The sequence below is a fragment of the Leptidea sinapis genome, chromosome 1 (assembly GCF_905404315.1).
Source record: "Leptidea sinapis chromosome 1, ilLepSina1.1, whole genome shotgun sequence".
Classification (NCBI taxonomy): Eukaryota; Metazoa; Arthropoda; class Insecta; order Lepidoptera; family Pieridae; genus Leptidea; species Leptidea sinapis.
The window spans coordinates 13,516,911-13,541,006 of NC_066265.1; the positions used below are offsets into that span (position 1 = coordinate 13,516,911).

General features: G+C 34.0%; 2 protein-coding genes across 2 annotated transcripts in view; both read right to left on the reverse strand.

Moving 5' to 3' along the window:
- The window catches only part of LOC126966574 (PHD finger protein 12), a 36,218-nt gene extending 27,584 nt beyond the window's left edge, over window positions 1–8,634 (reverse strand). Inside the window, exons 1-5 of the mRNA XM_050810708.1 lie at window positions 8,466–8,634; window positions 8,204–8,388; window positions 5,214–5,363; window positions 2,618–2,817; window positions 306–460 (exon numbers count right to left, since the gene is read on the reverse strand). Of these exons, the coding sequence (XP_050666665.1) occupies window positions 306–460; window positions 2,618–2,817; window positions 5,214–5,363; window positions 8,204–8,388; window positions 8,466–8,513 (738 nt within the window). The 5' untranslated portion in view covers window positions 8,514–8,634. The remainder of the gene's footprint in view (window positions 1–305; window positions 461–2,617; window positions 2,818–5,213; window positions 5,364–8,203; window positions 8,389–8,465) is intronic.
- A 7,425-nt stretch (window positions 8,635–16,059) lies between these two features.
- On the reverse strand, window positions 16,060–23,745 carry LOC126967320 (pupal cuticle protein-like). Its single transcript, XM_050811782.1, has 3 exons — window positions 23,611–23,745; window positions 16,991–17,210; window positions 16,060–16,647 (listed from the first exon to the last, which is right to left on the reverse strand). The coding sequence occupies exons 1-3, from the start codon at window positions 23,620–23,622 to the stop codon at window positions 16,211–16,213; spliced, it is 669 nt and encodes a 222-aa protein (XP_050667739.1). The 5' UTR covers window positions 23,623–23,745; the 3' UTR covers window positions 16,060–16,210.
- Between the last annotated feature and the right edge of the window lie 351 nt (window positions 23,746–24,096).

Consider the following 24,096-nt stretch of genomic DNA (forward strand, 5'->3'; position numbering starts at 1 on the left):
AAGTAAAGTAGCAAAGTGCAATTTCATACGACTCCCCATTTTTAATAATGACTCTCTATTCAAATAAGGAGTAACGTGGTCTCGCCGCGGGATGGAGAAACAATATCGTGCACAAGCGTTTTGAACACGTAGTATGAGACGTTTAGTACGCTCCAGTAAGCGTGGACCTATAGCTGCATCCATATAATTAAATTTGAAAAGAATCAAAGATTCACAGAGGAGTACACGTAGGTCTTTCTTTATTGAGTTTCTTATTCGGTATAGTACTTTCAGTCTATAAAAGAATTTAATGAAATATTAATAACCTGGTGGAAAGTGAGCGGACAATAGTCACACTGCAGCAAGGGAGCGTTTCGGCATGTTCCACGACACACATAGCACAACTTGGCTGGCAATGGCACGCAACCCCATGCATCTACTGTTATCACAGAGGGGTTGTTGCCTTTCCCGGATGTGCCCTCTGAAAAACAAGAGAGTGAAATAACTATTTATTACGACGAACTGTATAGCCGAGTGGTTAGCGATCCTACCTACTAAGCTAGAGGTCCCGGGTTCGAATCCCGGTAGGTGCAAGCATTTATATGATGAATATGGATGTTTGTTTCCGAGTCATGGATGTTTAAATGTATTTATGTATGTTTAAGTAAGTATATTGTATTAAATATATAATTGTCTTGTAACCCATAACACAGGCTATATATGCTTAACTTGGGGCAAGATAATTTGTGTAAAAAGTGTGTCCATATTATTATTATTATTATTTAAAGACGAGGAAATTAGTGTGGTCACCAAAAGAAAACTCTACAACACTAGTCTTATGCGTTTATTGAAGTGAAAACTTCTTTAGCCGCGTTGGCTACTTTTTGGTAGGGGAAAATGTTATGGGTACGCGTCACCGACATGCTCATGACTGGCGCATGCGATAATTAAATAAAAATATATAATATAGTTACACACTTTTTGTATCGGTGAAATGTTTATTGCAGTATATCTGTAGCTATACAGCTGCCGTATTGTATAACATTAGTGCTGTGTATATATCTTATAAGCGAAATTGAATGGATTTATTGAACAGTTCAATGTGTATATACTGTGCATTGTTACAATAGTTTTTGTTTCGTTATATTGGCTTGGAAATATTTGTTTTCAAATATATCGAGGGGAAACTTTGAAATATTTGCTTTTAAACTTTCTCCATTGAAGTTTCACTTCTACTATAACTCACAATTAAAAAACTTGAAAGAAGACAGAAAAATAGAAGCATGTTTGGGGAAAAAAATTCAGATATATTACTAACATCAATAATGGTATAATATATAACATTAATAACTTGGTAAAGTTATTTATTTTTTCTTTGTTAAATATGTTCTAGGTTAGTTTTAGTTATAATTTTTCTTTTTTTCTTATTCTTATTTTTGTAGCAATGTAATGTTTCATGTGTGTGTCAAATAAAAGATATTATTATTATTAATTAAAAATCACACAAAAACTAAAGATCTACTAATACGGCTTACATACACGTCCATTACGGCTTGATGGCAGAAAAAGGCTTGTGCAAAGAATACTCCCACCGTTTGATTAAGGCAAGAGCACAAAACAACACCATATCACCAGAGACTTATATATTCCGCGGTAAAATAGGTTTTATAGTACTATGTTTTCCATGTCAATTGGAGAAGATTAAAAACTAAATTAATGTCAGACCCATTAGCTATTAGATGGTATAAGAAGAAAGTATTTTAAGAAATTTATATATATTTTAATTTAAAATGTACACGTTTTGCCTCTCAAAACTTATTAAATATACCATACTACAAAACAAAAAGATATAGATCCAGTTTCAAATTCATGGCTTCCCGTATTTGGAATGATTTGCCACCACCTCTTAGAATGATAAAAAATATAAATCAGTTTAAGGGTAAATATAAAATGGCATTGTTAAAAAAACAACAGGAAGCTGAAAATTTTAATTATTGTGTATGGAAAGAACTTCCCTTATATAAATATTTTTCATGATTAAACCATAACATTTGCAACTCGTTTCATATTACATTTAAACTGACACATTGACACACACTCATATATTTATACAACACACACACTCACACTCACAAATACACTCACACACACACACTTACATACAAATACACACAAATACACTTACACAGGTTGATACATTTAGAAAAAGTTGAGATCTGCATTGTAATCGTTATTAGTTTGCCCTCTTTACTATGTATCCCACCTTACACCTTAGGGAGATGGGAATGGCTGAAAACCAGCGCTGCATGAAAATATTATTTCAGGCAGCTTTTTTGCAGGCGGCATTTTAATGTATGTTTTGTAATAAGCTGATATTGTATACTTTAATTAAGTTCAAGGCAATAAATTTTATTATTTTTATTATTATTATTAAGAATGAGAGCATAAATAGGTATTTGCATATTTTAAGGCGGCCTTCCCTCGAAATTTTAACATTATACATTAATAAAACATTACGAGCAGCAGAAGTGAGAATGATATTTTTATCATAATGACACTAATGATATTAAAAAATATTTTAATATTATGAGAAGTAAATATTATAAACGGTTTCTAAAAAATTAAGAAAATAAAATACCTTTGTCAGTTCCAGGAAATAAACAAGGTATTCTCATCTCTCTGGGCAGCTCAAATTGTTTGGGATTCATGGCCTTGGCTGCATTCACCAACATCTCCATCGGTGTCAACTTTTTAGGAGGCTCTTGTTCCATCACATCATCTTCATCTCCGGTTTCGTCTATACCTTTCTTAGAACTGGCTCGACTGTTGCGGAGACTTCTATGGAATTATCATGTTATTCGATGAGCATTTTTATTATGTTAGATTCTATAATAAGCTCCCCACAACCATAACATAATTGCCTGACTAAACATTCAAGACATATATAAAATCTGTTTTAATTGGAAAAGGTTACTAAGTTATAATATTAAGGAATATATTGAATATAAAGAAGTTTGAACTACGGTACCATGCATATCGCAAGTGTCTGCGACCCTGTAGCATCCACTGACGTATTTTTAATGTACCATGCATATCGCAAGTCTCTGCGACCCTGTAGCATCCACTGACGTATTTTTAATGTACCATGCATATCGCAAGTCTCTGCGACCCTGTAGCATCCACTGACGTATTTTTAATGTACCATGCATATCGCAAGTCTCTGCGACCCTGTAGCATCCACTGACGTATTTTTAATGTACCATGCATATCGCAAGTCTCTGCGACCCTGTAGCATCCACTGACGTATTTTTAATGTACCATGCATATCGCAAGTCTCTGCGACCCTGTAGCATCCACTGACGTATTTTTAATGTACCATGCATATCGCAAGTCTCTGCGACCCTGTAGCATCCACTGACGTATTTTTAATGTACCATGCATATCGCAAGTCTCTGCGACCCTGTAGCATCCACTGACGTATTTGTAATTAGTTACCTAATTTACTTTTTGACGCTTTTGGGCACTTTTGAACATTTTATGACTATTTACAGATGATTTTTGAAAGTATACGTAAATAAAAAAAAAACGTTTTCATTGGAAATACTACTAGCATTATAATATTTATCGTAGAAGAAAGATGATAAAAATAGTGACATTGTTAAAGAATCTTGATGAAACATGTAGATTTTATCATTGTTTATTTTCATTTATTGGCATAAAATATAAATGACTACTCTATGATTACGCTTACTTCCGTATCCCCAGCCCGGCTTCCCTGTAAAAGCCTTTAGGGGTATCAGCATAGAGGAGGTTTTTAGTTGGTAGGTGGTTGTGTACCCAAGCCCGACATATGGGTCCCCCTTCAATACGTAAATGTATTTTCCTCCTCTCGAAAAAAAAATGAAAAGAAGCTTACTTCCGGTATAATTACGTTACTGTTATAAAGTCTACTTCATACTGTATACCAACACGAATATTAAAACATTTTTTTTCTACCTAATTAATGGCCAATTTAAAAATACTCTAACTCCTCCAACAGTTTCAGCCAGTTAACTGACGAAGTAGGACCAAATTATTTCTGATATTTTATTTATAGACATAAAGTAACTTTGAAACCAATAAGAACAATAAGTACCTAAAATCTATTCTTCCTACTGTGGCTTCTGTGGAAAATCAAACACCTGACTTACTGACACCACGGACGAGTAAAAAAGTAGGACTCCGCGCCGTGATATTAGCAAGTGAAGCACCGTTATGCTAGTGTGTGCGGTTACGGGGGATACTAGTTACACAATTTTTTCTCCCTTAAATAATCATATATGGCCACAAATACTTATATAGTATCGTTTTTACACTTATTCACAACGCACGACGGCCTTTTTAAAATATTTTATTGAGAGGCAAACTGATCTGTCACAGGCGATGACAATTCTCATAATGGCCGCCTATCGGCCTGTAAGTGTGTGCGTGGGGCTATGTATTCACACGTTAATCGGCTTGTTTTGCTGCTTAAGAGTCGAGTTTGAGTCCCTATTTTTTTACTAGTCCGTGACTGACACCTGTAAGCATGCATATTTTAAGCTATTGCATAGAATATGTATTTATATTGTATACTTTTCAATTGACTTCTAAGAAATAATGATGTAAATTGTAGGCTTACTTATCTAGAAATGTCATCCATCATCTAATGACAGTTGTAAACTGTTAACCTATGTTTTCAGCAACACATGCAGACTAAAGCACACAAAGTGATGTACATATCGCGAGTAAGACGTAGCTTGTCATGCACACTAAAGTAACAAACCTGGCTTGTTGTTATGTGTTGCCTAATAGCTAGAGGCTCTGCCTGGACGTATAAATTATCTAAGATTGTAGGCATAACAGCGATTGTGTTTGTTGAACAGGAAAATAACATTAAAACACACAATTCAATTTTGTCAAGAGTACATAATAATTACTATGCAGTATGATTTGTTATTCAAAAAGAAACTCATCACTTGAATCTGTAATTTGTCAGAAAACAAGCTTCTCTTTTTAGATAAATTCTAGACTTAGGCAATGTTCCACAATCTGATAAATTTGATAGTTCGACAATGCCCAGAAAATTTGTGTGGGATTAAAATTGGTCCACTGTGGGGTGTGTACCAAATATCAGATCAAACAGTAGACAGAAAAGGGGTAAAATTTCACCGACAAGGTTAATAAAACCATATTAAATTGCCATGAAAACATACCTATTCTTCTTATCATCACTCCTGCTGTCAGCAGGTGACTGGGCACGGCTAGAGCGAGAGCTAACTGGTTTGTCCCTTTCATCACTTGCTAAGCATTGCTTGCAAAGCCACAGCCCTGAAGGTATATCTGATTCATCTAAAGGAGGATCACTGGAAAATTTAATGATGTTGAAACATTTGAAAAATATAAGTAAATAATAAACATAATGGAATTGTCAGTGCTCTGTGAACTCTCGGATCACTTGGCGATGCGTAGAGACATTGCTTCATTGTGTCTTCAACCGCATTTATCACTGGGAGTGTTTCAAAGAGCTGTTTCGCCTGATTCCTGCCACCGAATTCCATCTCCACACGACGCGCCTTCAAATTTCGGATATCATCCCTATAGATAGATAGGTTTTCGAGGAGCTTCCTTGAGCTGTATTTCGGGGACAAACTGACATCTTCAATACCTTCAAAAAAGCGCTTCTTTAAAGGCCGGAAATGCTCGTGTGAATCCTCTGGTGTTGCAAGAGAATATGGGTGGATGAGAATATATCACTTAACACCAGGTGTCGGTACACTCAATTGATTGTACTACTTAATTGATTTTAATAACTCTAGCAAAAGGTTAGAATTACTTGTCTATCAATCTTGGTTTTTATATTTTATGCTGTTTTTGACAAAATACTTTATATTTGTAGGGTTAACAAATGTCTTATGTTTTACAGCATTTTCTTTAGCAGTAATATATATTTTTTGGTTCATAGGATTTTTAAAGATCTAACCACTTGAACTAGGTGATGTATAATAAAAGGAACTTGTAAACAGTAAACATTATAAGGAACCACAAAAAACATTTTCAGTGGATTATTAAGGCTATACTATAACAGTCTTTGACCTCAAATCTGTTGCAAAGATATTTTTGCATTTTAAGTATTTGACAAATTATGAAAAGATTATGTTTTTGCCTTAACAAAATAAGTAATAAATATTATTACTGAAACTTTTATTTTCTACAAACAAATGCATAAATTAACACACTTGTGTGATTAGGTGTTTAGGCCACCACACATTGTGTTTTACCATACAGGCCAACATATTCTGACTACACTAGATGTAAAATTATTTTATGTAAAACCTTTTAAACATTTTACCATATTATGTTCATTAAAATAACTTAATAATAACAATTCCTCTGAGTTCTATTAGTGCACTAATTAAACTGGGAAAATTAATCTATTTAAAAAGTAGTAATTGCTCTGCACTGCTGAGGCAAATCAAAAATCATTAGCAGCAGAGTGAAAAACACATATATTGTGCCAAACTGCAGTACTGATAACCTCACAGAGTACCACCTCTCTGAGGTTATCAGTCAATGTGTTAAAATACTTCTTATTTAAATTTGTTATCTTGTGTGACCAGAGGGGAGTTAGGCAGGGGGACTCTTTGTCACCAAAGCTATATACAGCAGTATTAGAGCAGATCTTCAGAATTCTTAACTGGGAAAGAAAAGGTCTTATCATAAATAGAGAATATCTACATCATTTAAGATTTGCAGACAACATAGTACTATTGAGTGAGAATCCCACAGAGATACACGAAATGATCAATCAATTAGATGTGGAAAGCACAAAAGTTGGGTTGACAATGAATACATCTAAAACAAAAGTCATGACAAATGGACGAAAGTCAAAAATTGAATTAAGAGGTACAAGCGTAGAGTATGTGGATGAATTTGAATATCTAGGCCAGATAAAGAGATCGATAAAAGGATTAATAAGTCCTAGAGGAGGCCTATGTCAGTGGACAAGCTAGATATATTGTTAAAAACTAGAGTAAATAAAAAAAATTATGTGGTGTCGTGGGACACCAGGTAGGAACGAAGTTCCTTCGGCTAATGTAGAATCGACACAAATTGCAAAAAAAATCATGCTCAATTAGGTATTATACACTACTCGCTTGTGCATGCGACTGTCGCGCCTGCGCACGTCTCATTTAACGGTTTTATTCCACTCACTTTTTTCCACAGATTTTTTCTTACGGTTTTACTATCACATTTTTTTTCAGTTCGATCGCGCAGCAAAATCCCTATCCCCTCCAAGCCTACCGTAAGGAACTTCGTTCCAAAAATAAACATGTTACTACATAACTAATATCTAGAAATTATTAATATTTATTACAAATATCAAACAACAACTAATATCTAGAAATTATTAATATTTATTACAAATATCAAACAACTTTAAACTGATATTGAAAGTATGTTATCTATTCAATAAAATGCCATCAATAACTTTTTAAAAATTAAATGATCCATGCATCCAAAACTTTGATATTAACATTTCGCATGATTAGTAGAAAGGTATAAGTGTCCTTATTTTTTAAATGTTTATTTTAACTTAGAACAGATATTAAAAGAAACTGTTTATCAACCTAGGAAAGTTCTAAAACTATTTTTTAGTTGAACACAAGTACATAATTTTATATTCATAGTGATATTGAAAGTGACATTGTTGTTGTGTGATACAGTGACCTTTCCATGAATCTCATACAAAAGTATGGGAGTGATTAATATCAAAATTTTAGATAATTCACATTTGATTTTTATAAAGTTATGTTGTCATTTTATTTATTAGGTAACATACATTTGAAACAGTTTAGGACTAATCACCTGGACACACTTAACAATAATTACACACTGTGTCAGTACATTGCTGCTGCTGAATAAAACTGATCAGAACATGGATGAAATCTCACCATCTCTATCTGAAAATCACTACTATAACTACTACCTACACTTTTTCAGAAAGTTGCTACAGACAAGCCTCCATATCTAATTAAATTGATATTTGAGAGAAAACGAAATAGGTATATACTTAACTAGTATTTCACTGTATAGTAATGAATGGGTTCTTAAATGTTATTAGAACTGTTATTTATGTCAATAATCGTTAGTTGAGCCAAAGCTATACCTATGTATAGGTAATGAAAAATGCAGTTTAACATACTAGCATCCAAGATGAAAACTAGCAGGACATCGATCACAGCAAATTAAATCACCGCCTTCCCCACAGGCATCACAAGAGTCTCGGTTATGGCCCTTTCCTGGTCGTTTGTAATAAGGATGCTGGGGTTTCTTTGTTTTCTGAGTAGTAACTTCTTCGTCAGGTGGCTTTATTAATGCCCGGATCAACTAGAATAAGTTTTATATAAATTAGTGTAAAATTGGGGTTCGAACAATGATTGTAGTTTGGAAGTTGGAGTACTTACGGGCATTAAACCCCCTGATGTATCCAAATCATAAGACACGTTCGACATATTTAAAGTATTTTCATATTAATCTACCGGTAAATTAAATGCCAATGAGTTAATAACTACAAATCACAATAATATCTAATATTGATTTCAGAGAAATAATAACAGAAGAGTAAGCTCCACAGAAATCAGAATACAAGGCAAAGAGTATAATAATATATAGGGAAAAGAGAGCCCTCTCTCTACGCATTATGAGCTGTCGTCTATTTGAAAACTAGCGCCATCTGAATATTGGCCTCGAAAATAACTATATATTAGCTCGAAATTATGAAATTCATTTTTAATGCTGTGACGCAATTAAATAACTAACTCTACTTTTTAATGTAGGTATTGCAATTTTTTACCATGTTGAAATTGCGCGTAGAGTTAGTTATTTAATTTTGCCACAACATAGAACATAAAGGATAGGATTTAGTAGTATTGGTATGAGTAATTGAAGTAATTGGGTGGGAGAAATAAAAAGCAATGTTTGCATATTATTTTTTATTTTTATAATGTTATATATACGCGATATTTCTGCTTGAAGATGCTTGATCTTTGTGCGCTGTGGAGCCATTAGATCTGTGAAAGAATTTTTAATTTAGAAATTGTATAGTATAATATATATATTATATGGTATTAAATAAATGGACAATATGAAAAGGGATTCAGTCTTAAAGTCTTTATATAAAAATGAATTGCTGTTCGTTAGTCTTGCTAAAACTTGAGAATGGCTGGATCGATTTGGCTAATTTCGGTCTTGAATTTTTTGTGAAAGTCCAGTAAAGGTTTTGATAACAAGAAGAATTTAATATGTACAGCACGACGTCTGTCGGGGTCATCTAGTAATGAATAAAAATATATTAAAAATTTCATTCCCACACGGACATTAGCTGTTCTCAATCCTATCAGGTACCAATGCAGCCTTCATCAAAAAAGACATTTGGCTCAATAGTCTTATGTCATGTCATGCATTAATCTGCTGTTATAAAATTGCTGTCACATTTATGGTTAATGTTTGTTAAATAAAGACCTTTCGAATTTCTTATTATGTTTAATACAATATTACATCAAAGCCCGCCATTGTCAGGCGTGCTACTCCCTAACTTTGCTGACTCACATACTACAAAAGAAATGATGGGCCATTACAAGAATCTTGCTGATTTTTGTCTCCAGCTCCGGGACTATGAGGGAACTACTTTGCCCACCTAGACAAATATCATAAACTATGCCAAATTTTATACAAATTTATTCAGCACTTTTTGGATAAAAAAGTATAATATTTTCAAAAGAAATCAGAATCTTTCCCATTTGTAATATTAGTATAATAATATTAATACCTTTTCCAGCTGTTCTTTCAGGCTTGCTAATAGAACTTTAATTATGTTCCAGCATCAAGCACCTTGAGATGCATCTGAAATTGGAAATAATACTTATGTAGTTTGTTGCCCACTTTGTCAGAGTGAATTTTAACTATACTTTTCAAATCATTTCAATCGTCAATTTCAATCAGCCGATATTGAAGAAAAATAAAAATAAAACCAAATATCGAATCATAATGAAGTAGCACTCAGAAAATGTAGAACCAGGGCAGCATTTCTAAAGAGTCTAGAGCTCAAATTAAATCACAAGTTGAAATAAGCTGTAAAACAAAACCATTATAGAAAAAAAGATATACCGACACTACTCACAAAAATTAAAATTATAAAATTTTGTTTTTATTTATGGTTTAGTTGTGTATAATAGATAGGAATATATTATATTATATAATATTTTGGTATGTGTTCAAAACAAAATATAATCATTAATTTTTAAATTTATTATTATTGATAATAGCCAACAAATTGAAAAAAAATATGTGAATTTTACCAACAAGACTGACCCAAGTTTTAAACTGCTCAGGAATTTGACAGCTTCTGGGAAACGATGCATTGGAATCTCTGAAAATAATAAATAACATTATTAAATAAATTGAGAGACTATTAAAGCCATCAGACAAATTGTGATAACCTAGTGTTATGACCATTGGGCTAGTATTAGATTTTGCACTCATATATTGACTATTCTCTTGATAAAAATGGTGTCAGAAGCCAGCACAGCTGTCAATTGTTATTAAACCATATAAGTCAGGGGGAGTCTGAAGTCTGACATAAGGTGATTTGAGGGATTGGAATTTAATCTTTGGGGCAAGATACAGAAAACCGGTATGTTTATAATAGTTTTAACCATGATTGCAAATTCAATCTACGGACCGGTAGTAGAACCTGAGAGTAGAACAAACCTTATATGATACTTTTATTTATCACAAGATTAGTCAATAAACTATACTGTTAAGATTTAAGAGAATAATTTACTTACCACGGAGCGCACAACCGAAAGCACAACGTCTCGACATTACACCAAAGTTCATAAATTCCACAAACAAAAGTGTCTCTATCACAAAAAGTAGAAATTCACAGAATAAGGAGATCTTTGGAGTGAATTCGCAACAGCAAGGCGGAGGAACACAAGGCTCGACTCGACGCACTTACACTTCGATTTCAATACCAAAAATATGCAAAATGAAACACGAGAGCTACATACATGCGCAAAGTGCAAACGCTAGAAGTAGCCGCCATTTTATGACCAGTGGGCAGGTTTCAAAGCGAGTGACAGCTGACAAAGCTTTAATTTTGGGGCCAACTAACAGATGGCACTACAGTTTTTTGAAAACGTCAATATAACGCGACTGTCCCAGCTCAAGAAAGTTAGCCCCCCACATTTTTTTATATTTTATATTTTTTTATTACATCGTTAGTTCGCCATTTGTTCTTGATTGTTCTCGATTTATAAAAAAAAAAAATGCAATTCATTAAAATTGGTTAGGTTAGGTTATGTTATGTTAGAACAGTTAAAACAACGCACGAGCCGAGCGTAGCGTGCCGCGGCAGCGGCCGGCGAGTGCCAGAACCAAATAGTAGGCGTTTTCCCCCATTTTTAATTAATTGATTTTAAATAAACAACAAAAGAACAAACAATTATTTACAGCGAACAATTAAGAACAAACTACGAACTAACGATATGCGATATTGAAAATTCAAAACTATAAAATTTTTTTTTTTGGCTAAGTTTGATGAGCCGACTATTCCACCCCTGATACAAGGTGACACTCTTGTGTCAAGCACTTTTTTTATTTATTTTAAATAGCACAGGATGCAAGTCCATAGTCCTCGTCCCAAGCACAAAATATATTCAGTGCTGCCACCGTGCCATGCAAAATTGGATAAATTAATGTTACCATAGGGTCTAGCTAGGCTCTGTAAATAATAATAAACACGGTGAAACTTAATGGGTATACTATGCTTTGAACCAGACATTCCGTAAGTCATTTCTAATGACTATGTGAAGTCAGAAATGAATTAGCATTATATTTTAATACAATATTAAAAGTGCTAAGCTTTCGCAAAAACTATGATCCCGCAACCCTTATCAGTTGTTTTTTTGAACTCTCTTTGACCTAAAACAGATGAAAAACGTAGATGTGATATAATATCACATAATAGTAAAATGCCTACTATTAATTGCAGCTGTGAAGCAATTTGTGTTCTCATTTCGCCATGAAGACTAACTATACTAGTGATGAAATAACCGGGTACCTAAAACATAATCAACATGACGTGATGTGGTATATTCTGTGTATTTATTGTGTAACTCCTTAAGATGTATTTAAAAGCTGCTCAAGATAAAAATAAAATGGATGGTACGTACCTACGCTTTGTTTATGTTTAAGTCCGTAGGTAGGTAACGGTAACGGTCTCTTTAATAGTTAGGGTTGTCTAAGAATGGAAATTGAAAAATAATATTTTTATTTCGTAGGGAAATATTTTCTTTTTTTTTATTTATTTATTAAAACTTAAACATGACCATACTTTTGCATATGAACTAAACAACGTACCATGGAAGGAATATTATACCCTGACTGGTTCAAGCAGTATATCAATAAGTGATCTTGACCCGTTTATCGTTCCATCTTGTGAGGAGCCTACCAACACTACGTCTTCTGGTACGTGTTCACTATTTGAGGATTTTTCTGCCCCAATGGCCATCTGTCCGTCGAGCAAATGTCCTTACAACTGCCACTTTAGTTTCATAATAATTGGGGCTATGTGAGTGACTTTGGTTCTCCTACGGTTCTCCTCATTTCTCATTCGATCTCGCAGGGAATCTCCAAGGATAGCCCTCTCCATTGCTCTCTGAGCAACCATGAGCTATCTCATCACGCCAATAGTTAGGGATCACGTCTGTGTACCGTAAGTCATCACTGGCAACACACGCCGGTTGAAAACCTTCTGGCCTATGGACTTGCATCCCGTGCCACTAGATAAATTAAAAAAAAAACCTTCTTTAGACTCTGGTATTTGTAGTTACTGGATTTCGGCTCATCAAACTTAGCCCCCAAAAAAAATTTGTTTCTATTTTTGAATTTTCAATATCGTATATCGTTGGTTCGTAGTTTGTTCTTAATTGTTCGCTATAAAGAATTGTTTGTTCTTTTGTTGTTTATTTAAAAACAATTAATTAAAAATGGGGGGAAACGCCTACTATTTGGTTCTGGCATTGGCGTTGTTTTAACTGTTCTAACATAACCTAACCTAACCAATTTTATACAAACCTTTATATTTAACTCAAAATTTTATACCTAACAAATACATTAATTGGCGATTTTCGGAAAATATTACTGAGCAATTTGAAACAATTTCTAACATATTAAATTATATTGGTTAAAAATCGTTTCAATTGACTTTTTTTCTGCCGGAAGTACCTACTAACATTACTTCCGTCCCAAAACCCAAGTCACGCCTAAAAAAGTTTTACTTCAAAAAAGCAGATTTCCTCCATTTTTTACCACTTTTTGATGATTGCGATTAATGTTGGTTATTTTTGTTCATTTTAAATATGTCACCATAACTCTATATAACACATTTTAAATCACAATAAAAAATAATAACACAATAGCCTCAAATTTTCTGAGAAATAATACTTTTAATAACACCGAACTATGATGAAATCAACATTTTCGAACTATCTCGACTTTGAAATAGCCTCCTGAAAAAAAGTACTACAGTGTCTTGTACAGGAGTGAATTTTACGGCATTAATGAACACGATGTTGAATAGGGATGGACTGTGGTCTCAGTGGACGTAGTCACTACCTATCTATCTTGATTTATTTAGTTTTTGACTATTTTGTATGGCAATACAACGTTTGATGTGTTTAACTTACTAAATTCCTCCGAAATGGCTAAACTGCATTTTTTAGAAGTATATTTGCAAACTGAAGTCTTTTGAGGGTTACATTGGTTTCACCTCAATCTCAAGAACTCACCACCACCATCACCGCATTGGCCACGGTGAAAGCTAAACTATAGGTCACCTAAGCAGATGGCGATCCTGGAGACATGGTAAGAACTGGTTGGCGGTTGTGTTGCTCTTCATATTTTTGGTGTAATAGGAGGTTAATGCGATAAATTTGTACCTAGCCGTATGCCATTAGTCACCTTTTTAGGGATCGGATAGACTAGAACTGATTTCCGGAGTCCAGCAATATGCTTTTGAATCCCAGAATAACTGCGTTATCAACGAAATCAACTTAGGGATACACAATCTAAGCATCAACAAGAATCATCTCCAGAGGGCGCCCCGACTTCTTAGCGTCTAAATAGATTAGAACTTGCAAGCCATTATTGAATTGTAGGTACTTCAGGCATAGAGTTTCTAGGTTGGTTAACTCAATTTGGCACGTTCAACACATTTGAACGCTGCACATGTAGAGTCTATTAAAATGCGTGTTCCGTGACTTTGCTCTGCATGGGCATCATGTAAAGTTCGTCTGTCTCTCTCTTGCTCGCGGTCCGGCTTATGAGTTCATACTCATAATAATAGAATAGGGTTATTGTTTTGCTTTTGTAACTATTTATAAATACGGAGTGGTCAATGCAATGAAGTAATACCTGTTGTTAAAAACTCAATATCACAACCACCTACCTCTAATCAGCCACTGCATTGTCGACCGTTCAAGTTACTTTCAGAACACTGAGTATAAACCGATTACGGTTTGCAAAAAAAACTACAATAGATAGTTTTGACCAAGCACTCTTGTAGCTACTTATTATGTATTCTATGCCAAGAAGTCCTTAGGTTAACTGTCTAGAACTACCATCTTGCAGCTATTTAAGCTTGTATTTCCCACAGTTAAAACAGTTATTGTAACTGTTGACAGATGGTATCAACATTGAGGGTGACATTTCTAAGCTTAGGAAGTTTGTTCGGAGGTGAGGCAGGGCATTTGAAAGGCTCAAGTCTTGGGAAGTGATGAGGCAAAGGGAACCGCCCATCGACAACACCAGGGGCCTAGAGATGCATTGTCAGCCTTTAAGTTGGGAGTATGCTCTTACGCTGCTAAGGTCCCCAAGTCATATCGGTTCGGAAAACAGCAGCCGGTATTTTTTCCTAATAGTGGCTGTACGAGGCAAGATGTTTCTGAACTAGCAATGCATGTCGAGATTTGTGTATGTTTACGTTTTCACACTTTTTAAAGTGAAACTTTGTCTGTGTGTTGCATGTCGCGTGACGTTCGGGAGGCGCCTATAGTTCGCAGCAGCTGACCGTGTAGTGTATAGACTATTACTCATTTGTACCAGTGCACGCTATTTTGTTTGTTTTTGTCAGTGTTTAATGTAAATATTTTTTATCAGGGCTAAGACACAGAGTTCAATAAAAGTATTAGTTGGAGACTTAGTCTTAGACTACTTTTATTATTTCCGATTATCATTCCAATTTTCCAAGAATAAAATTAAGATTGATAAAACGATTTTTATACCCTTATAATACCCCTAATAATGTCTATAATGTGAAAAAACGTTTCACTTTTACCATGGTTTCATAAAACCACACAATCCTTTTTTTATGATTAAAAGGAGGACAAACGAGCGTACCAAGTGATCACCGCCGCCAACTGCATTATCTTGCAATCAGAAATCAAAGGAGCGAAGGTGTACGTGCTTTTTTGAAGGTACCCATGTCGTCTCATAACGGATCACTTGTTTGGTTGAGACCAATTTCTCTCTCTGCATTTTTGTTAACATCTTAAATCAATATAAAATTTTATTAAATAAATGTAATTGGTTTCTTTAATGGTTTTAGTCCCTCGAATCAAAGCTTTGGGTAACAACATAATCAGCGCCAAATTTCATCAAACTTTTAAAATTATAACATTACTTTTCTTAATTCAAAAACACTTCTCAAAGATTTGAATTATCATAATGAGTCCTTATGAGTGATAGTGAGTCTATCATCTCGGTCTTTAAGTTTTATTAAAGAGATCAAAAAGTTTTATTTATCTCCTATCATTACCATGTGACATGATGAACAGATTCTGACCTTATTATTAATAGCATTCGGACTTAACAACTAATTTGAAAATGCATTAAATAGTAAACTAATAGATCTGAACTGAAAGCAAGTTCTCGAGGTCTATTTCCTTTAAGGGTATGTCATCGCATCTTTAAGTAGGCTCCAGAAGAAAACAAATATTTAAGTAACATTACTTTTATTCATCTTCGCGCTCTATAAGAGACACATTGCTATAATACACATTCAACTTTATACACAACATTTTTTTCAGCTTTATTTACATTTTGTATAAAAATATCGTTCAGTACATTAGCCGGGTCGGAGGTAGATTTAGTGCCAGCCGTGGGCGCCGTTGCCATGCGCATGGGCGTCCCAGGGTTCTTCGGGAGCAGCAGCTGCAGCCTGGGCTGCGGCGGCGTATTGGTGGAAGTGGGCGGCGCGAGCATGCTGCACCTCAGGTGTGTCGACCACGTATTGGCCGTCGTGGGTCAGTTGAATGTGGGCGATTGGGCCGGTCCATTTGCCGTAACCTGCACCGTATCCTGCGCCGTATCCAGCACCGTAAGCTGGCCCAGCGTGTGCTGCACCAGCGTAGGCCAGGGGAGCGGCGTGACCTGCACCAGCGTAGGCCAGGGGAGCGGCGTGGACAGCGTTAGCGCGGGCGGCACCGTGGGCTGCGATGTGGGCAGCTTTAGCATGGGCTACCTCAGGAGTGTCAATCACGCGACCATCGTGCGCCAGGGGAGCGGGACCGTACTTGTAAAGGCCTGGAATTAATAATAAATATTATTTACCAGTTGGAGGCTAATTTGCACAGAATGCCGGCTACATTATGGGTACCAAAACGGCGCCTTTATCTGCTGTGGAGCAGTAATGTTTAAGAATTTTTGCCGTGGCTAGTGAAATTACAGGGCAAATGATACTCAACTTATGACGACTCAAGGTGACGAGCGCAATAGCCAAGTAGTGCCGCTCAGAATTTTTGAGTTTTCAAGATTTCGGCACTGCATTGTAATGGGCTGGTCGTATCAATTACCATCAGCTGAACGTCGTCTACAAGAGCTGGTGACACATAATTAATGGTCTTATAGTAATGTGTATGTTCCTTACCGGCAGCTGGGGCACCGTAATGAGCAGCACCACCGTATGCTGGTCCAGCAATGTAGGCACCACCAGCTGGGGCCCAGGCTCCGTGTCCTGATGAGGCTTGCGCATGGGCTGCAAGGTGAGCAGCTTTAGCATGGGCTACTTCAGGGGTGTCTTGTACGGGCGCTGGAAGGCCGGCGTAGTATGAGGCTTGCGCTAGGCAAAGTGCAGCCGCGAAGATGATCTGTAACAAGCCAAAAGTTCAACAATGCCATTTGGAACAAACTTATATCACTCCTTGTAAGTTGAGCCCTTGGTTATAAATTAAACACTTTTAAGGGTTACATTTAATATGGTACAGAAGTATGACACCGATAGTCTTATATATACCCTACATAAGTTTTGTTCTTAAGTAGATTACTATTTGTATGTAACAGCGTAGAAACCTCTTTTATAAAATAAACATTTTCACATGTATGTATGTATGGTATTGTGACATAGATGCATCAAGTTTTAATAAAAATTTATATAAACATATTCAAAACTGTTAAATAGACACTCAGAAAGGTACATGATTTCTCCAAATAAATGAAATAAAGACTAATATGTCATTATTACATATATTCGATAACCTTCGTGTAAAACTGTTAACTGAGAAATCTCTATGAGCAAAACAACATTTCGGACTCATAAATTATCACTAATTCAGTCTTAACTGTAGCAAAATTATTTCAAAAATAACTCGAAACTGTTTTCAAGTGATGGAACATTACTGTCACTGTATCAGTTAAAAAAAGTTGCATTTCAAAATGGTCGCTACGTTAATAAACAATGTAGTTAGATGGTAGTGAAACCTTCGCGTACGCGTCTCACACTTGAACTGTCTTTTAAATACCATCGCTGAATAACTCTACCATGTTCGGCAGAAGACCACATTGGTCAATGTCACTGTAAGTAATAAAACCATGAATTGATGTTGATACTTCAAGTCCAATACCTTACCTAATAAGTTATTTAACTATTTCGTATGCAGATTAAATAGTTTACAAGTATTTACAATGACCAAAACTAGTTAGATATGCATGTCGCTCTATATCTTTATTGACTCTATAAAAATCAACTGACATTCGTTTGACGACTCAAATAGTCCAGTGATAGTGAACCTTCCCACTTAGCTAGAAATTACGGGTTCGAAATGGTAGATGCAATTATATATATAATGAATATGGATGTTTGTATCGGAGTCATGGATGTTTATAATTATGTATTTGTGAATGTTCAAATATGTTTTTGTATTATACCCAAAGTGCAGGCTATGCTGATTTTGGAGCAAAATAATTTGTGTACGGGTGTGTTAATATTATAATTATTATTCGTCCAAATATAGATACGATTAAAATAATATTAATATATTTATGAAAATTCTTTTAATTAAAATATTTAATTCAAGTACCTACATATTTCAATATCTATCTATTCCTCCTTTTTCTCTGTAATTAATAATTAATGTGTTTAGTCTTTACTTACTCGAACGTAGGTACTTTTCAATGCTAAAGATATAAAATATATATTGTATATCATTTCAGTTAATAATGTAGATATATGTATAATTAAGTATCTAAATCACTACATGCCTTTAGAAGATCACACTTCCTTATTTCATGGTTGGATGTATTTTATTTACCATCATAAATTATGATTGGCTTATGGAATTTATGTACCTACATAATTATTGGGCAAATCCGAAAAAGAGATATGCAGTTACTATTTATATTTTTTTAGATTATGTTTCATGTAAAATAAACCAAAGATTAGATTATCTGCGTAAATAATTTATTTCTTTTGTTGGTATGTCTGCTCTTTATGCAATGAACCACAACTTTGGTCTTTAAATTATCAAGCCTATTAGGAATACATTGCCTATATACCTAAAAAAGCCGCTTAGAAATTTACGAATCCTAAAATTTACAACGAAAGCCTTTGATTGTATTGTATTGTATCTATTAATAATCAACGGATTATTTAAATACACAGTCACCATCAAGTGAACAAATTACTCACTCTTGTTAAGACTTCAATATAAATTGTAATAGAAGCAGCTGTAAAATAATTCACAACAAACTACCAATTGTGTACTGTGTAAATTTTAGTTTCGTAACGTTAAAATTTTGTGAAAAACAACTTTTCATTGCGATGTTCCTTTTAGTACAATTTCAGTTGAAATTGTAAGAAGAATGAATGGATTGCACAAACCGGAATCATTATTTCGAAAGTCATTCATGACGAAAATTGTTATCACGAATCTAAAACGAATTGGTAATGTAACATTTTGAGTTAGATTTCTGTCTTACTGGGTCAAATCTCGATGTTACAGATTGCAACGTAATAAACTTCATAAACATACACGCAACATGCCACTTATTAATATTTATAGAAAATTTCTAACAACTACATGCGGAGCATTACCGTAATTTTTGTTTACGATTTACATTTCGTGAAAAGCCTTGAACTATGTTGTAATATTACTTTTTCATACTGAACAAGAGAATTGTTAAATTAATGTTTGCATTACAGTTTACGTAAATTTAGATGTAGATTTTTTATGACAGCACTTCCAACGAGCATATGAGCAATAAACATTTATTTAAATTGGAAAACCGAAAACTCGAGGCACTTTGCTTGAGAGTCATTAGGACTTATATACAAATAAAGTAAAAGTTTTTTATAAAAAGACTACAGTAGAATCTACAAAACGTCTTTTTCATCATCAATCGGTTAAATGTTAAAATAATCGAACAACGTGTTTTGTTGTTTACTAATTAACCTTTGTTGTAGCAATGATTAAAATAATTCACTAATTAATGTTGGGCGATCACCTATAACATTATTAATATACAGCTGCCACTCGAGTTTTTATATCAAGTGCCTGAGACATTTACAAAAGCTTTGCAGACACTATATTTTAAATGAAAAACTCCAATATGAACTATCTACACGAATAAAAAGACTTTTCCCTGCTTTGAAGAAGAGGACAAACGACCATACGGTTTACCGATGTTAAGTCATCACCGTCGCCAACATTCGCCTGCAACACTAGAGGAAATACAGGCTTTAACTGCATTTTAGGAAGGTGTACACGTTTTTTTTGAAGGAAACCTTTTTGTATCGTCTTTGAAACACCACGCAAGAAATAAAAGCCCTTCTGACAAAGTCGCATATATGAACACGTCTAAACGCTTACAAACTGTAAATAGTTATACTATGTACTAACTCTCACCGTCATATAGCGAATATAATGATTTGTAACTATACCAAGATGTAATTATAGATATCAAACGAACACAGATCGAATTATTGAACAGGTGTGCGACTAACAATCAATTGTTGTGAAATAGTAGCGGACCTAAAGGTCCGATCCAGTTCCCTTGGGTCTAGGAGTGGCTTTACCTTGATAACAAGTGGATCATGGCATTTAAATGCTATTATTAAATTTCATTTACTTAGTTCTTAGGTCGTTCCGAATACAAGATTGGCATTTTAGTATACTTTTGTTTTGCAGTAAATCACTTTAAATATTATCTTAGTTAGAATTGAATATCTATCATAATTTTTGCAAAAAAGCTTTAAATTTGTCTTGCCTATGATGAAGCGGAAAATCAGACTGACATGACAAGCACACGCAGTCTAAAGATGGAACCCAAATATAGGTTCAATAGTGGGTTTGAGTATGTCAAACCCACATGCACACACTCACTCACACACACACACATAGTTTTAAGACTTGTTTTAAATGTGCGATAGTTGTAAAATTTGGTAAGTGTCCTAAGACAACTTACTGGGAAGTCTCAACCACTAAAATGTAATGCAATCTTTGAAATAAACGAAATTTATTTAATTTATAATTATGATTAATCATTCTATTGATTAAATATTGAAAAAGAAAACTGTATGCTTCGATACAAGTAAATGTGTTCTATGTATTTACTAAAGTAATATGAATAGCTTTAGGCTCAAGGCATTCTGTTGCATGAGGTAATTATATCGTAGGGACAATGCCCGTCAATAATTGAGGGGCGTACCATATGGTTCAGTTTGCATTACGTTGCAGTCTTGTTGGGCAACGCTAAGGAATTATCATAGAACCAACTAGTGCACGACGTTACAACAGAGGAAATAGTGGGCGAAGGAAGTTATGTTGAAGGTCATAAGTAAAATTGTATTGATTTCGGAAATCGAAAGCCATATCAACTGATTGTGGTTACTGGAACAATTTTGCGGGTTTCTAATACGCAATATGCATTGTAGAAATTTATACAAAGCTATATTCTATACATTGCGTTTCTATTTCGACAAATACGTTGCTTTTTATGCAATATTGAGAATATAATTCGTTTAAGAATAAGATAATTAAGATTCTCATTTGAGCTATGAATAAAGATTTAAAGAATATGATATAAGAATGCAATATAATTATTAAAATATCACACAGTTCTACTTTTACACAGTTTGTTCACAGTTTTACACAACAGTAGGTACATTAAAACTACTATATAATAAAGAACTATATAAATAAAAGAAAATCATTTACATGTCTTAGTATATGTTGTATTGCAATATATAAACACTACATCAAGTCGTATATTTATGTTTATGAAGCAAAATGCTAATTAGTTTCGTTATAGTTAAAATAAACATAAGCTAATTTTTGTTTTCATATTATACAAAGGACATACATACACTACATCTATGCACTACATATTAAAATATATAAATCCAGTGTCCTGAAGTTTGATTCCAGTTAACTCCTTACCTAACGAATTATAATGGGGATTACTTCATTGAGTGCAGTACAGGCCAACTTGAGAGATAGGACAGTTTTTCTTTCGATTTGGGACCCATGATTATTTTTATTTCTAATATTTGTTTTGTATTTACATATTTTCTATGAGAGAATTTATTGACGCACGGTTTGACAGATCTACATGAAACAATTTCATTATAACAACAGGGAGCATATTTTACGAAATAATTCTTGATGTTATGAAAAAATATTATTGACTAATTCATAAAAAAGGATTTTATTTACTATGTACAGAACAACGTCTGTCGGGGTCAGCAAGTTGAAATATAAACTTTGATGATGTTTATTATATCGCCCGCCCTATGAATTAGTCTTACCATTTTACCTTTGAACCGACAAAACTCTACATTAAATGAGTCATGTTGATTGTGACATGAATAACAACATAAGTAGATACATTAATAAGTTATTAACATTACAATGATAGGATAGTATTAATAATAGGCTATGTAGGCGATGTACTGTCAGAATCTAAATGCATTGTTGTTTTAGTAAACATATTAATAAGCTTTAGACCTTGACACAATATTCATTGAGTTATCCTTAGGACTATGTTTGGAAGTTTATGTTTCTAGATTCTTAATTTTGTCTTTGACGTATTTTTGTATCTAAATTAAGTAAGGTATATTTTATTATACATAAGATTCGATTGTAAAGTTCGCCGTTTCTTTTTACTAGTTCCTTGTGAAGTTAAAAAATATATAAAAACTTTAATTAAATATTGCCGTAATTACTAAGGAAGTTTTCACTCTAGCAATTCGGTGTTTTACTACCCAATTGAACTTATTTTATCTAATACGTTTTCCGATAAAAACAATCAGATGTTTTTCCTTTACAATAACAATGGCCATGTCTAATATTTTCAATACTAAATCTTTCGCTCACTATTTTTAGAAACCCGGAAAAGTTAAGGTCCCTAATGAAACTGCAATAAATACATTTGCCAATACTTATCATTTGAATAAATTATTCCGCGCGAACAAATTATGGGTTGGTCTTAATAAATTGCGAAAATTATGATGCATATTAATGTGTTTTAATATCTGACAATTGTCGATATTATTGATTCAAAGTACGCGTTTAGTAGTTTACATAAATGATATTATTAGTAACTATTTGTCGGTTAGTTTGCTGGATATTTTCTTGACATTTAATTAGATATCTAGGTATATTGTCAGTTAAAAGCTATCATGATTTTATCAATACTATATAGAGGTAAAGTTTGTGAGGTTGTGTAAGGGGTAATCTCTGGATCTACTGAACCGATTATAAAAAAATCTGTAAATTTGTGAGGTCATAGGCTACTTTCACCCGATAAATTATATTTTAATGAAATCTCTAGGGATACTACGAAATCACCGTGGATGTTGAGTATTTATGTTTATGACGTCTTATTACTGAAAATGTTTTGTGATATGACAAAATCCTATTATATTGTCAGTGATATGTTGTTGAACTAAACAAAATCTAAGTAGTGAAATGAGACAAAGTTGATGGACAAAATATTAAATAACAGAATTATTATAAATTCAATAATGTAATATGATTAATTTTTATTAGAAATACAAGAAAGACTTTTGTGGCGGTTGGAGTAGCAAAGTCAGAACGCTGCTTTAACTATAAGAGATATAAACGATTGTATTGTATATATCCATGTGGTTACAATGGGAAATGCGGACAAAGTTACAGGTGACAGCTAGTTTATTAATCAAGAGATATATATTAAGTTCAATAATATTTTATAGGTGCATTGAACAGTTATAAAATAAAAAAAATAACTCACCATAGACTTCATGATTGCTACTTATATTATTTGGAGATCTCAAACGAACTGACTAAGGCGCTGCTGGGTATTATTGCCAGTACTCGCCTCGAGAATTTCGCCTAGAACGTGCGTTGTTATTCACCTCCAAACTCGGAATACTGATTGTAGCCGCCACTAGCCCCTTATATATGAATCAACCCGCTACAATTGGTAATTGGAAACAATTAAGGTGGCAAGTGCAATGCCGTCATTCAGCCGAGATTCGCAAGCAGTTTGATAACAGATTCCGAGCTCAGGGCGTGATAACATACGAAATAAATATGTCGTGTTCTCATGAAGAACTTTTTTGAGGTTCGTTAATGATTTCTTACTTATGTCCTGACTTATACCTGAAAGTAATTAAATAATATAATATATTTAAAAGTAATTTTGTTGATTTGGACTTTGAACCTCACATTCGATAAAAAAACATTACACTTGACGTAATTTCCGAAGAAAAGAATT

Excerpts from the sequence above, each read along its gene's own strand:
- LOC126967320 (XM_050811782.1), bottom strand. Across the intron at positions 16,648-16,990 it reads TTACGGTGCCCCAGCTGCCG|GCCTTTACAAGTACGGTCCC; the intron begins GTAAGGAACATA and ends TATTAATTCCAG.